This window comes from Microcaecilia unicolor, chromosome 7 (assembly GCF_901765095.1).
Source record: "Microcaecilia unicolor chromosome 7, aMicUni1.1, whole genome shotgun sequence".
NCBI lineage: Eukaryota > Metazoa > Chordata > Amphibia > Gymnophiona > Siphonopidae > Microcaecilia > Microcaecilia unicolor.
The window spans coordinates 157,992,341-158,007,387 of NC_044037.1; the positions used below are offsets into that span (position 1 = coordinate 157,992,341).

At 40.4% G+C, this 15,047-nt stretch overlaps 1 protein-coding gene across 1 annotated transcript in view; it reads right to left on the minus strand.

Moving 5' to 3' along the window:
• Positions 1 to 15,047, minus strand: part of PIKFYVE (phosphoinositide kinase, FYVE-type zinc finger containing) — a 750,252-nt gene that overhangs the window by 114,451 nt on the left and 620,754 nt on the right. The window contains 1 exon segment of the mRNA XM_030210724.1: positions 43 to 146. Within this exon segment, the coding sequence (XP_030066584.1) occupies positions 43 to 146 (104 nt within the window).

Consider the following 15,047-nt stretch of genomic DNA (forward strand, 5'->3'; position numbering starts at 1 on the left):
AGCTTCTGCTGGAACACAAGTTGAACAGCTTTCAGCTCTTACCTTCATTTGAACAGCATTGGTGATGTAAGTGAAGTAATGGGGAGCAAAATCAAGGAAGGACTGCACCTCCAGGCGAGGCATCTGCTTCAGAATGAACCTGTCATCTGAAAAAAGGATTAGTGCATATCATCATACGTGTGGATAATATTTAACAAATGATTGTGAACCATCCTGGAATGTGATTTCTCAGTGTCAAATACTCTTGCATTGAAATCCTGAGATGCATGATCTAGACATGAGGAGTGCAATTATCAAAAGTATTTCCACAGGTAAAACTAAAGTTACTTACCTGTAGCATTCTTTGTGAACCACAGGAATAAAGCTCTCACAAGCCTAGTAAAGAAAGGTAGCTACCATAGCCTCAATCAATTTCTAGAAACTTTTAGAACATGATGGCACCTGTACCATACTTTCAGCACAGTATGCTGCTAAACTGTTAAGTGGTCTCTGTCATAAAAAATATAAGGACAAGCTTATGAACTGCTGGAAGAGAGGCAGGAGAGAGGGGATATGATAGAGACGTTTAAATAGCTCAAGGGGCCTGATGTGAAGGTGTTGTGTATACTGATCAGTCATCAATAAAATGTTGAAATATAAATAGCTCAAGGGCATTAATGTACAGGAGAGCCTTTTTAAAATGAAGGAAATCTCTGGAATGAGAGGCGTAGGATGAAGTTAAGAGGAAATAGGCTTAGGAGGAATCTAAGAAAATACTCTTTCACGGAAAGGGTGGTGGATGCCTGGAAAGGCCTCCCAGTGGAGGTTGTGGAGACGAAGACTGTGTCAGAATTTTAAAAAGCACAGGACAAGCACATGGGATCCCTTAGGAAAAGGAGTTAGTAGTTACTGAGGATGGGCAGAGGGGATGGGCCATTTGGCCCTTATCTGCAGTCATGTTTCTATATTTTATCACACATTTATTTATTTATTGCATTTGTATCCCACATTTTCCCACCTATTTGCGGGTTCAGTGTGGCTTACAATACATTGTGAATGATGGAAATACAATTTGTTACAACTCGGTTATGGATTACATTGTGAGGAGTTATGCGAAGACAAAGTCAGAGTATCGTTGAGGGAATAGAACAATGAGAAAGAACAATGGAACAATGGAAAGAAACAACGGGAAACTGATAGGGCAACAAAACAATAGTAGGAGAGCATTCGGTATAACATTTTTCTGTGAGTAAAGGTATAAATTAAGGGGGATAAGAATTCAGAAGAGAATGTATTGATGCATTACTAGCAGTGTGCGTGGACTTCATGTGTTTTGATCCTTTCAATAAATTTTATCAAAGAGATGAGTCTTCAATAATTTGCGGAAGTTGGTTAGTTCGTAGATCGTTTTCAGGTTGCGTGGTAGTGTATTCCAGAGTTGCGTGCTTATATATGAAAAGGTTGATGCGTGCAGCGCTTTGTATTTTATGCCTTTGCAATTAGGGAAGTGAAGGTGAGGAAAGTTCGGGATGATCTTTTAGCGTTTCTGGGTGGTAAGTCTATTAAGTCAGACATGTAGGCTGGGGCTTCACCGTGAATGATTTTGTGGACTAATGTGCATACTTTAAAAGTAATGCGTTCCTTGAGTGGGAGCCAGTGTAGCTTCTCTCGTAAGGGTTTTGCACGTTCGTATTTTGGTTTTCCGAAGATGAGTCTGGCTGCTGTGTTCTGGGCTGTTTGAAGTTTCCTCAGTATTTGCTCTTTACAACCTGCGTATAGTGAGTTGCAGTAATCCAGATGGCTGAGTACGAGGGATTGCACTAGGCTGCGAAAGATGGATCTTGGGAAGAATGGTCTTATTCTTTTCAATTTCCACATGCAGTAGAATATCTTTTTGGTTGTGTTGTTTGCATGAGTTTCAAGTGTTAGGTGGCGGTCAATAGTGACTCCAAGGATTTTTAAAGTTTCTGAGATTGGAAGGTTTAGTTTTGGTGTGTTTATAGCGGTAAATTCAATCGTGTTGTATTGGGAAGTGAGTATCAGGCATTGCGTTTTTTCTGCGTTTAGTTTCCTCAGTTGCTATCTAGCTTACTAGAATACAATTCTTAGGATAAAGACGTGAATCCTGCTGTCCGTGGACATTAGTTATAACGTAAGGAACTTTGTTTTCTCCAAGGACAAGCAGGATACTTCCTGTGACTGAGATGTCGCTCTGTGTGGGTGTATTTTTTTTCTTTTAAAGAGGATGAATGATGTGTTAGGTCTTTTCTTTGTGATATATGGAGTTCATTTCCATTTATGTTTTATATTGTATTTATATTTTATTGAAAACTGCCGTGATCCACTAAGGCTGGGTGGTATATCAAATTTTAATAAACTAAACTTTAATTCCAGAGATCATTAACAGTCTCCTTTTTGAAGGAAAAAAAAAAACAAGGTGCTCAGAGAAACCACCTTGAACTCTTCTTGAACCAGAAACTTGCTCAAAGGCTCTTAGATTTAGAATAGGATGGAATTCACATTTTCTTTGTGACCATGACCTACCTGGAGTAAAATCCCTGCTCTCTTTCCCCTGGTAGAATGGTTTTGTAGCCTAGTGGTTAGTGCAGTGGACTTTGATACTGGGGAACTGGGTTCAATTCCCACTGCAGCTCCTTGTGGCTCTGGGAAAGTCACTTAACCCACCATTGCCCCAGGTACAAAATAAGTACCTGTATATAATATGTAAAGCGTTTGATTGTAACCACAGAAAGGCGGTAAATCAAGTCTCATCCCCTTTTGAATGCATTGGTCTCTAAGAGAGCAGAGAGCTCCATGCCAAGTACTCATTAATACTAGAGTTTGACCATGTACTCCTGCCTAGACCCTTGACTGTCTTGGATTAGGCGATCTAGTAAATTTTTAATAAACATGTTACTCGCAGTGGGCAATTTGGTGATATGTCAAATAGATGGCATTTGCACTTGTAGTAAACAATCTGTAGAACCCAACAATTGAGCTGGTTGGAAATGAAAGGATAGAGGATGCTTATTCCTTTGAGAGTAACAAGGTTTCTCCCACCCCCTACTATAAACCACTTAGAAAAGGAAGGCGTAGGTTAGACGTGAGAGAGGAATGGGTGTTTTGAAATGCTCTTTTACGAAAGAAGCTCTCTCTCTTCCCTTATTCCCAAAGAGATTCTGTCAAAGGCAATTTCTCCAAACCGGTTAGTTTTTTGAATATTGTGGCAGGAAAGAACCTCACTCCTAAGCTAGGGCATGTGGAGTATGATCTCAGTCTCTCAAATTTACTGTTAACGCTCTCCACAGGAGCCAACTTTTCAAAATTATTGGGGGTGCTAAGCCCAATGGAAATAACCTCTCCATGGCCACATACAAGGAATTTTCTCAATAGTGGGGGTGCTCAAGCACACACAGCACCCACAGAGCCAGCTCCTATGACACTCTCTATAAAACTTGCATTGTGTCAAAGACAGCTTCCCTCTGGAGTTCGTAAGATGTAACATGTATAGGCAACCAATCCGGGTGTGTTTGAAAATTCTTTTTGATCAAGCCTGTGGCACTCAAAACAGTGGGAAATATTTCTGTATCTTTCAGGGTGCCTCAGGCTCCAGATTATGGCATGTCATGCACAGTACATTGTTACAGAAGTGTGAAAGTTCTCAGTGCTGTCTCAAAAACATCAAAAGTATTTCTTTTTTTTTTTAAATTATTTATTTATAAGCATTTTAGTTTACATGATATTCATTCAAGAATAATAATACACAATGCTTGAAAAATATAAGGAAATAAAATAATTAAGAAAATGACAAAATTCTTATCGACCACAAAGTTAAAGAAATGATCCAAGAATTCGAAATACAGAACAACTATTAATATCCAGTTTATAACTCTATTAAACCAAAGACTGTGCCTTGCTCTGCTAACTAACTCCAAGCTGCTTTACAGTGTTACATTCGGGTCTAAACTTTCACAATTATACTCTCTTTTCCTTTTAAAAAATCATCCAACTGTTGGGGTTCAAAGAATTGATATTGTTTTGTGTGTAACAATATCCTACACACACAAGGAAATTTCAAAAGAAAATGTGCTCCCAGGGCTATTACCCTAGGACGCAAAGCAAGAAATGACTTACGTCGTTTTTGGGTTTCCCTAGATAAATCCGGGAAAACCCTTACATTTGAACCCAAAAATAAAGAATTTAAATGCCTTAAGGATAATCTGAGCATTGCATCTCTATCTAGTTCTAGTGCAAAGGTAACTAACAAAGTAGTCCTTTGCATAACTACCTCCAATGATGATTCCAGGAAGGCCGTCAGATTCATTGCATTTTGAGGGTTTAAATTTTCTAGAACTTGCCAAGGAATTTGAATATAATATGCTCTTGTAATTGGAGACAATGAATTCTCGGCCATTCCCAAAATATCGACAAGATATTTCTTAATCATTTGTACAGGGGACAGCAATGGTGATTTTGGAAAATGTATAATATGAAGATTAAGTCTCTTAGACTGATTCTCCAAATATTCCTTGCGTCTAGAAGCAAAGTTCCTTTCTTTAATGAATGATTTTTCCACAAGTGACATTTTTTCAACCTTTTCAGAGAGGCTTTTTACTTCAACCGCCTGGAGCTCATTCATATGCAATTGTTTAAGTGCAGTCTCAGCCAAAACTTTCATAGTTTCAGTATTCTTTGAAATAGCAGACTGCAAAGTAGAGAGAGTTGTGGAGTTCAGATCCCAAAGTGACTCCAAAGTCACTACAGCAGGTTTTCCAAGTATCCCTTCAATAGAAACCAGGGGAGTTGTATGAGCGATTTGTCCCAGGGTACTCACAATTGTAGAAACCACAACTGGAGCTGTTTTCTTCTCTGGGTCAATCAATCGCTCAACCGATGTTCCTGCTGCCTGCAAGCTCCCTCCCTGCTCACTCCCTTCACCACTTCGGTTGGAAGCGGCAGGACTCGCCTGGTAGCTATCTCTTCCTGGTTGAGGGGGCGCTGCACGTATCACAGGGCTTAAGGAAGCCCCGTCGCCACTGTCGGTCAGGACTGAAATGTTGACACCAGCTGCAGGAGTAGAAGTTAGTCCAGAGCCGGATGCAATTCCAAAATGTTCGAGCGTCTGCTGTACGAGTTGAGGCTTCCAGCCAGGGTCGGAGGGAACATCCCTGACTTTTTCTCGCCGCTTTCCCATCGAAACGACAGGTAAAAGAACTCTTTCCAGGTACCACTCGAGCACAATTGATAGCGCATCCGTAGGTACACATTAAACCGTCGCCATCTTGGATCAGCACTGCCAAAACATCAAAATTATTTCTGATCTACTTCCTTCCCTTGCCCACTGTCGAGCTGTGATTGACCAACTTGTGCTCAGGGGAAAAAGCTGTGAGCTTCTGTGTCTTACACAAAGTGTTTTGCATGTATTGGCTCATGAAAAACTGGTAAGAAGCTATACAGGAAGAGAACACAGTATTCTGAAAAATCTTTCTTCCATGAGGGTCCAACATGCAAGTGGAACGCAGGGCTTGGTGTGAGGGGTAATTTTTGTATTGGGACCACTTGGCAATAGTGATTATAGCATAATGAAATTTGAATTAATAACTATGTGAAGACACTAAATAAATCTTCTACATCAGCTTTAACTTCCAAAAGGGCAACTAATATAAAATGAGGAAAATGGTGAACAAAAGCTAAAAGAAGCAACTGCAAAGGTTAGGAGTTTGGACGTTGTTTAAAAATGCCATCTTTGAAGCTCAAACCAGATGCATTCCACATATTAAAAAAACGTGAAAGAAAGGCCAAAACATAGCCACCATGGTTAAAAAGTGAGGAGAAAGAAGCTATTAGCACCCAAAGAACACCTTTAAAAAATAGAAAATGGATCCAAATGAAGAAAACAGGAAGCAGCATAAGCACTGTCTAGTTAGATGCAAAGTATTGATAAGGAAGGCTAAACAGAATTTGAAAAGAAGTTTGCCATGCAGGCAAAAATCATACTAAAAACTTCTGATAGATATATTAGAAGCAGAAAGCAGGGGATAAAAATACCGAAGGAAAGGCACAAAAAAAAAAAATAAAATCACTCCAAAGGTTTGTCATGCACCAGACACTGTGAGAAGCTGCGAACACTGTGTTCTCTCCTCATGGCAGATGAGAAAAGACTGCTGGCCCCGTGCTCTCACGGCGGGCAGGAAGGCACTTGTGCAGTGGAAAATGCTAGTGTGTGGCTCTTAAAAATTATATAAGCTATTAAAGCATTCTGCACCGGGCGACGTGGATGACGTCACCTACATGTGAATATTAACTGGCCTGTTTGTCCTCGGAGAATAAAAACTTCTTCAGATAGATTAGAAGCAGAACGCCTGTCATGCAGTCAGTTGGATTGTTAAATCGTCAAGGAGTAAAAGGGGCACTCAGGTGGACAAGGCCCTAGTGGACAGACTAAATGAATTATTTGCTTTGGTTTATACTGAGGAAGATGTTAAGGGAGCTGCTTGTGAAAGAAATAGTATTTAAGGGTGACAATATGAAGCAACTCAAACAAATCTCAACAAGCCTGGAAGATGTAAATAAATCAAATTGACAAGCTTAAGTGCAGTAAATCACATGGACCTGATGGTATACATCCCATATTATTTATTTTTTATTAATTAGTATTTATTTACTGTCTTTTTGAACGAATTCACTCAAGGCGGTGTACAGGAAGAACAACTCAAACATAAGCTATAGACTATTATAGCAGTAAAATTATTCAAACAATACACAAAGCATGGCACAGTATACTACATTACAATGTAAACACAACACACAGTAAAAACTCCAAAAATTTCAGATCTACTATTACTGATCTGAAATCAGTCATTAAAATCACACACGGTACCTGTAGTGCAAAGTGGCCGATGTAACGTCAATTTTTTAAAAGGTTTCCAAGGGTGATCCAGGAAACTACAGCCAGATCGGAAAGCCTCATGTCAATGTGAGGCAAAATGGTAAAACAATTATAAAGAATAAATTACTGAAAACATAAAGAAACATGGTTTAATTAGACAAGATTCAACATGGATTCAGACACGGGAAGTCTTGCCTCTCTAATTTGCTACATTTTGTTTGAAGGTTATAGCTTATTTGAACTTACTAGACCACTCTAGCTGCCAAGGCACAGCAGCGCGGTGTACAGACTACAATAAAGGAACTCCAATTAAAGACAATAAAGTTATACAATCACACAGAAAATGTGGAAGGTGGACACAGGTAAAGACAAGGGAAGTGGGATCAGGAGGCAACCTCTAGCTGGTGAGCCTGGTCAATCTTGACCCTCCAAAAGCCTGCTTAAAGAGCTAAGCCTTTAGGTTAGCTTTAAAATTCTTAAAGGAAGGTTCACTACGGAGAGAGGGAGACTGTTCCAGATGTGAGGTGAAAGAAAGACAAAAAGAACTATGACTAGCTGATTCAATGAGCAAACCTGGGACTAGGAAGGGCAAGATAGTGATAATTAAGGGAGTGAAGTGTTCTAGTAAGTGAGTAAGGGATGGTGAGGCAGGGAGGTCCATTCTGAGGTAGATGAAGGTTAACATTGATACCTTGTAAGTTAATCGATGTTCAATTGGCAACCAATGATGACGTTTTAGTAGCAGGGCGGTATGATCTGAGTGGCGGGTGTGGAAAAGTAACTTAATAGCAGTGTTTTGGAGGGCTTGCAGTTTGAAGACCGGGGTAGACCTACGTAGACAGCCGTCATTCCTTTACACTCAAAAAAAAAGGAAACCTAGGAGCTGCTTCTCATTGCCGTTTTTACAGCTGTTTCCACTGGACAAAAGGAGAGGGGAGACACACAGACCCTGCAACTGGGAGGGGGGAGCCTGCAACTGGGAAAAAGGGAGGGGGGAGCCTGCAACTGGGAAAAGGGGAGGGGGAGGGGGGAGGGAGGACCCTGCAACTGGGAAAAAGGGAGGGGGAGGGGGGACCCTGCAACTGGGAGGGAGGGAGAGAGGGGGGACCCTGCAACTGGGAGGGGGGGACCCCTGCAAATGGGAGACATACCGGGGGGGGGGACGACGACCCTGGAGCTGGAAGAGAGGGCGGACCCTGGCACATTCTCTCATTCTCACACACACACTCGTACCCAGTCTCACTCTCTCTGTCACACACACACACACTTGCACATTCACACTCTCTCAAACATACACACTCTGAGGAAAACCTTGCTAGCGCCCATTTCCTTTAAAACAGAAACGGGCTTTTTTTTACTAGTTTTCAATAAAAGATTAAAAGTTTTAAACGATTGCTTGGCATGGAGAGGTAGGGGAAGGGAATTCCACAGCAAAGGTGAAGAAAAGTAAAAAGCACGGTGCCTAGTTGATTCCAGTTGGACATTTCTTGGGCTAGGAAGAATGAGACAAAAATCATTTATGGAATGAAGCAAACAAATTGGGGAATAGAGGACTGTGAGGATTGATAAGTACAGAAGGATAGCCATCTTAAAAACCTTGAAAGTCAAATTGAGTAACTTGAAAATGATATGCTGTTATACAGGGAGCCAGAGGTATTTCAGAAAAAGAGAGGCAACTTGATCAGATCTACAAGTGTGACAAAGGAGAGGAATAGCAGTGTTTTCAAGTGATTGCAGACGCTTAGGGGATGTCTGTCTGCACCCCAGGTAAACAATGCTACAGTAGTCTAGTCTTGTAATCAAAAGGGATAAGATGAGAAAGTGAAAAGAAGATATTTTCTAACAGAGCGGAGTTGAATTAAATATAGGAAGGACAGAGAGGGCAGAAGAGGTGGATGAGTAGTGCTGTGTGTGAAAAATAATATCAGAGCGGCTGAAACGCAGGGGACCTGGGGAAAGGAAGAAGATTATTCTGGAAAGAGAAGATGGAACCAGTATCCACACGGGTGTTATCTCAGATCTCCGGTACAAAAAGAGAAGCTGGACAAGGATCTGACTGAAGATATCCATAAGCTTGGTAGTAACATAGTAGATGATGACAGAGAAAGACCTGTACGGTCCATACAGTCTGCCCAACAAGATAAACTCATATGTGCTGCTTTATGTGTATACCTGATTTTGATTTGTATCTGCTATTATCTGCCATTTTCAGGGCACAGACCGTAGAAGTCTGCCTAGCACTAGCCCCGCCTCCCAACCGCTAGCCCTGCCTCCCACCACCGACTCTTCATTGAACTTTCCTTAATCAGCAAAAAATATCACTTTACTTCCCCCTCTGCATATCCTCAGGGTGTCCAGCCACAGTTTGTTCTTCACATCTCTTTCTTTATCACTGTTGTATAGCCGCAATGAAAGCCTCGTGAAAACTATGCAGACAATAAGAGGAAACTGAAACACAGATTAGCAGAACATGTTAGTAACATCAAACATTCAAGAATGGAAGCCCCTCTTGTGTCTCCTTGTGTGTCTGCAGGACACTCATTAGAGGACCTAAAGTCTGTGGTACTTTTGCAAATAATACCAGAGAGAGGAGGGAATGTTTCAGATATTCTGATTAAGGTGCAGCGGTTCATTTTCCAATGGAACACTGTGGTTCCTTGTAGGTTAAACTTAGAGATAGAATGGTGATTTGTTTGTTGGGAATGGCATTTAAGGCAACACTTCCGGGGATTGCAGTAACACAGAAGTGCTGATTTAAGCAGCATCTCATGGCGTTGCGAGGAATCTCGACACCTGTGCCTGGATTTTTTTTTTTTTTTACCTCTGGTAAGCTGCTGAATTTGTATTAGGAAACATGTTGCTTAGATTTCATTTACTAGTTCATTATTTAAGGTGTTAATTAAAGGGACAATGTTATAACTAAAGGACTTCAATTATAATCAGTCTCTAAATATTTGTCTAAACCAAAACTCACAACAGAGACTCTCTTTAGTTAATCAATATTTATAGCAATAATACTTTATTTGCAATCTAATTAAAAACTTTCCAACCACTGTTTTACAAAATATTGTTCTTAATTACAAAATCTCTTAAATGACATGTAAATTATCCATTATTCATATACACCAGTATCCAATACTCCATATCTTCTCTTTTTCATATAGAGCAAACCTTTAATATACACAGTACAGGTATTTAGCTTTATACTGGTGTGTACATCAATACACGTCACTAGTATTTTCTTAGACTTCCAATATTAACCCCAGTCCACCTATTTCAGTTCTTTATGATACTTCCAGATGCAAATCTGTGATCTCTGAAAATGTTCTCTATCTGCTGTCCATTAAGCTGATATTCTCAGTTTTGATAGAATCTCTACATGGGTTCATGTTTCGCAAAAAGAGCCATTGGGAGATTCTACAATATATCACCATTTACTCATATTAGAATCCATTCTATCCAATCCCATTAGTAACAATAGCAGCGAGAGACTCGATGCCCGTCGAGGATTAAAAGGCAAGCGTTACTGATGATGTAGCATGCATTGCTCTCAATGTGGGCGGAGCTCTGTTAGTGCCCACTGGGGTATGCGATTGCAAGGAGGTTTGAAAGTTTGTTTTGCTTTGTAAGTACTTTGGAATATGTGTTGGGTGCTCCAAGTATACAATATATCTGGTTGAAGGATTTGATTTAAGTATGTATGTGTGTATGTATGTAGGTTCCCCTTCTGAAGAAGCAACCGCGAAACTCGGCCAGGGTTAAGGGGATTATCTGTTATGAAGTGGACTGAGATATGAAACTGCAAGGAGAGTGTTCACTAAATAAAGGAGGAAAAACATCTCTAAGAGAAGTAAGATTTAATATCTTATACAATTAAGACTATGAATACTGCTTTTGTTCACTTTAACATCTGATGTATAAATGTATATGTGAGTATGATACAGCAGTTTTAAAGGGTTTGCAATGAGCCATCATTTGGTAGCAGAATTTGGGCGTTGAGCATAGCATTTTTTTTATATTGGAAGAACTTTGCACTACTACAACGTTTTGTATGTACATAGGGGTTTTCTAAAATTTTGAAGAAATGTTTTTTAACAAAATGTTACAATGTAATAGCAGGATTTAAGTGTGAAGGAAGACACAGTTAGTGTGTTATCTAGCCATAGGAGGCAACAGTGTATATACATACCTGGTTATGGGATTGGATTGATATTATCACTGATGGATTAAAAATGAGTTATATATATTTAAGAAGTGTTGTATGAAAAGTGAGTAGGAGTTATGTTATGTAGGATATTGTGTGTGTTTGTTTAGGTTGGTGATTGCGGTTCTCCTGAGGAAGCCTTGAGCGAAATGCGGTCTCGCATTGAGAACCGAAAGTGAGAACAGGCTGGATTAAGGACGCGCTGCAGGTGCTCGCAGTAGCTGGATCCCCTTATCATCGATGGTTTTAAAATATAGAAGATTACACTCATGGATGCTTCATTTTTCTATTTTTTGGGGGAAAAAAACATTTAAAGCTCCTTGTTATTGAGGAGGGTGACTAACAGTCGAAGCTGGTTGGTGCAGGACTTTTGATGTATTGAGTAGTATACTGACTACCACGTGGACTATTTTGAAAAATCTTATACCGATAATAATCAAGGGTAATCCTGTATACCTGTGGGTTATTAATTTTGGAATATGCAATAGGAAATGTTTTTTTGGGGGGAAAAAATAGTATCAGCTTTTAAGTAGCTGGGTATATTTTACAGTTGTTGAAAGATGATATATATATAACCGGGATTGGGGAAGAACCTCCAGCAACGCTGGGAGCACTGTGGGGCTATATATGTTATATGTTTTATATTGAGATTTGTATTCCTATATTAAAATCATTAAAATTACTTGAATATGTAGAATTTATTAAATAACAGGGAGTACAAGAGATATTTGAGTGTTTAAAAAAAACGTACTTTGTTTCTAAAATATAAGTTTTCCCAATATTTGTTATTATTGACACGTGTATGGGAATATGGCAACTGCCCGGTGGGATTCCAAGTCTGGGCTGTCAGAGGACAGAATTTCAGAATTATTAGGAGGGACACGGCTGTTTTCAGATCCTCTCCAGCAGCAGACATGCGGTTGGGAGGAAATTTTAAGAACACATAAGGCACTGGTGAGAACGGAGTTACATTCTGCTGCCCTGATTGAATATTGCCATGTACAAAGGGTCCCAAGGGGACTGCGCATCAATAAAGAACCACGTTTTTTAGGTAATGAGCAATATGTAGCACAATGGAACTCCGTAATCACTAGGTGCTCACTAGATCTGATGTTGTTGACCATTGACGTTCTCCAAGAGGAGATGGTTAAGCTACAACAGGAGTTGAATATAAAAATTGAAAGTATTAAGCAAGTCTATGAAAAGTCAGTGTTTGATAAACAATGGGATGAACACAATTCCAGAATTGATCAGTATCGAAATCAACAAAGAGAGTTAAAAATATCGAAGTATAAACGTGATGAGTATGACTATACAAAGGGTTTTGTGTACGGATGGATGGATAAAAGAAGTAGAGGACGCAGAGGCCGGGGGACTACTACTACTACTACTATTTAGCATTTCTGTAGCGCTACAAGGCGTACGCAGCGCTGCACAAACATAAAAGAAAGACAGTCCCTGCTCAAGGAGCTTACAATCTAATAGACAAAAAATAAAGCAAATCAAATCAAATAATGTGTACAGGAAGGAGGAGAGGAGGGTAGGTGGAGGCAAGTGGTTACGAGTCAAAAGCAATGTTAAAGAGGTGGGCTTTCAGTTTAGATTTAAAGGTGGCCAATGAAGGGGCACAACTTGCTCCAGGTCATGGCTTGAGTTGGGAGAGGATGTGCCCATACAAAACGCTAAATAGGGTAGGCGTTTCTATTTCTGACAGAGGACAATTTTTAAAAGGCATTTAAACAGCTATTTACCAAATGCAAGTGGCTTTACTGAAGACTGCCCTCTCCAAATGCAGCTAGAAGAATATATGAAATCCATTAAGGGCAATTCTATAACTTGGCAGCTACACTGACATGCCACATAAACTGCGTCAGAGGTGCCAAACTTGGCAATTACATGTGTAGTACCACTGTTCTTTCTAAGCTGAGCAGTCCAACTGCATCGCTGCCAGTAGGGGGTGCTCTTCCAATACTGTGTTTTCAATGGTTAGGGACAGGCAGGTTTCCTGGAGTCCTGCAAAGCTTGCCTATGCTTCACTATTGATAGAAGAGTTCAATTTAAGATGTCATCAAGTGACTCCTCAGGAGAGGAGGATAGTAAACGGGGTAAAGACCAGCAGAGGGCTCTGGGGGTCCTTGATAGTTCAGATATGGATAATCTTTTACCTGGGTCTTTTTTACGGTTACTGCCTCAGGCTCAGGAAGTGGTAAGCGAGATCAAACCAGTAACAAGCAAAGGCGGAGCGAGGGGACGCAAAATCAAGAAATGAGTACGGTAATTAATTTATCTAATTATGCTCTTTCTCAATATCATGTGGAAGTATTAAATAAAGGGCTGTCTTTTGTCCCTTATTCGGCATATGATGCGTTTGCCACCAGACAAGGACTTTATAATTTTTTTAGAGAATTGAGATTACGTTTATTTTTTGGTACTCCTCAGATTAATGCAGAAGAGGGCGGGTTCCTGCCCCTTACAGGAGTTAAGTCCCGGTGGTCCCCGCCGGGTCCCCCAGACCCCTCTATTATGGCGTTTCAAAAATTGGTATTGAAAGAATTAGAAAGAATGGAGACGGTTAAGACGCCTCATAGACATAATCTTACGTTGGATCAATATCTGAGCATTCAACAGCTGGCTAATAATGAACAAATAGTGATAACACGGGCCGACAAGGGAGGGTCCACTGTGGTTTTAGATAAAAATATGTAGAGGAAGGGTTGCGTCAGCTACAGCAGGGGGAGTTTTATGATAGCTTAAATTATGACCCCACTGAATATCTTAAAGATTTGATTGTGAGCTATGTGGGGAGAGCGGTGATGAATGGTATTCTTTCGGCAAGGGAACAGCGGTTCCTTTGCCATCCTAATCCGAAAATTCCCTATATATATTTCGTTCCGAAGGTGCATAAATCCATGGTGGACCCCCCGGGCCGGCCGATAGTATGTACTAGGGATTCAGTATTAGAACCCCTTTCTAAACTTGTGGACAGGTTTCTCCAGCCCTGGGTTAGTAAAGCAGCTTCATATGTCCGTGATTCCACGGACTTCATACATACTCTGGACCAAATTAAAGATCAAAGTTTGGTGAAGGATACTACCCTATTGGTAGGCTTGGATGTAGTAGCCTTGTACACTAATTTGCCCCAGGATGGTGTTATAGAGGTAGCCTGGTCTTTTCTGGAACAGTGTGATATCCCTAATGACAAGAGATTGGCTTTACGTCAATTCTTAGTTTGGGTTATTGGGTTTAATTACTTTCAATTTGAGAAGACGTTTTATGTCCAAAAGAGAGGTATAGCCATGGGGGCTACAGTTGCTCCCTCATTGGCTTGCCTCTATATGACAAAGTTTGAAGAGAAACACGTCTATTCCTCTCCATGGCACGATAATATTGTGCTTTGGCGGCGGTATATAGACGATGTGATATTGTTATGGAAGGGCTCTGAGGAAGATTTGGGAAAATTTATAGGCGATCTGAATAGGGCAGACCCATGCGTTAAATTTACGGCACGAGTTTCCAGGGAGGCTATCGAATTTTTAGATATTAAAATTAGTAAAACGGATTTTGATAGTTTATCTACCTCCATTTATAGGAAGAGTACCGACAGGAACACCCTTCTACATTATTCGAGTTTTCATCATGTTGCTTTGAGAAGGGGAGTTCCTGTCGGACAATATCTGAGATTACGTAGGCTATGTTCCTCCCTGGAAGAATTTAAAAGTCAGGCACAAACCATGACGGAGAGATTTGTCCAACGAGGATACCCCCTATCAGTGCTAAAACGGGCTTATAAACGGGCCCGGTATGCCCAGAGGGACTGGCTTTTTGTCCCGAAACAGAAGGCGATGGTCAAACCAATTGCATGTGTCCTTCCTTTTTCCCATAGGGCTCCGATGATTGGACATATAATTCATAAATTCTGGCATATCCTGAGTGTCCACCCAGTCTTTAAAGAACATCCTAAAATGGCTTATAGCC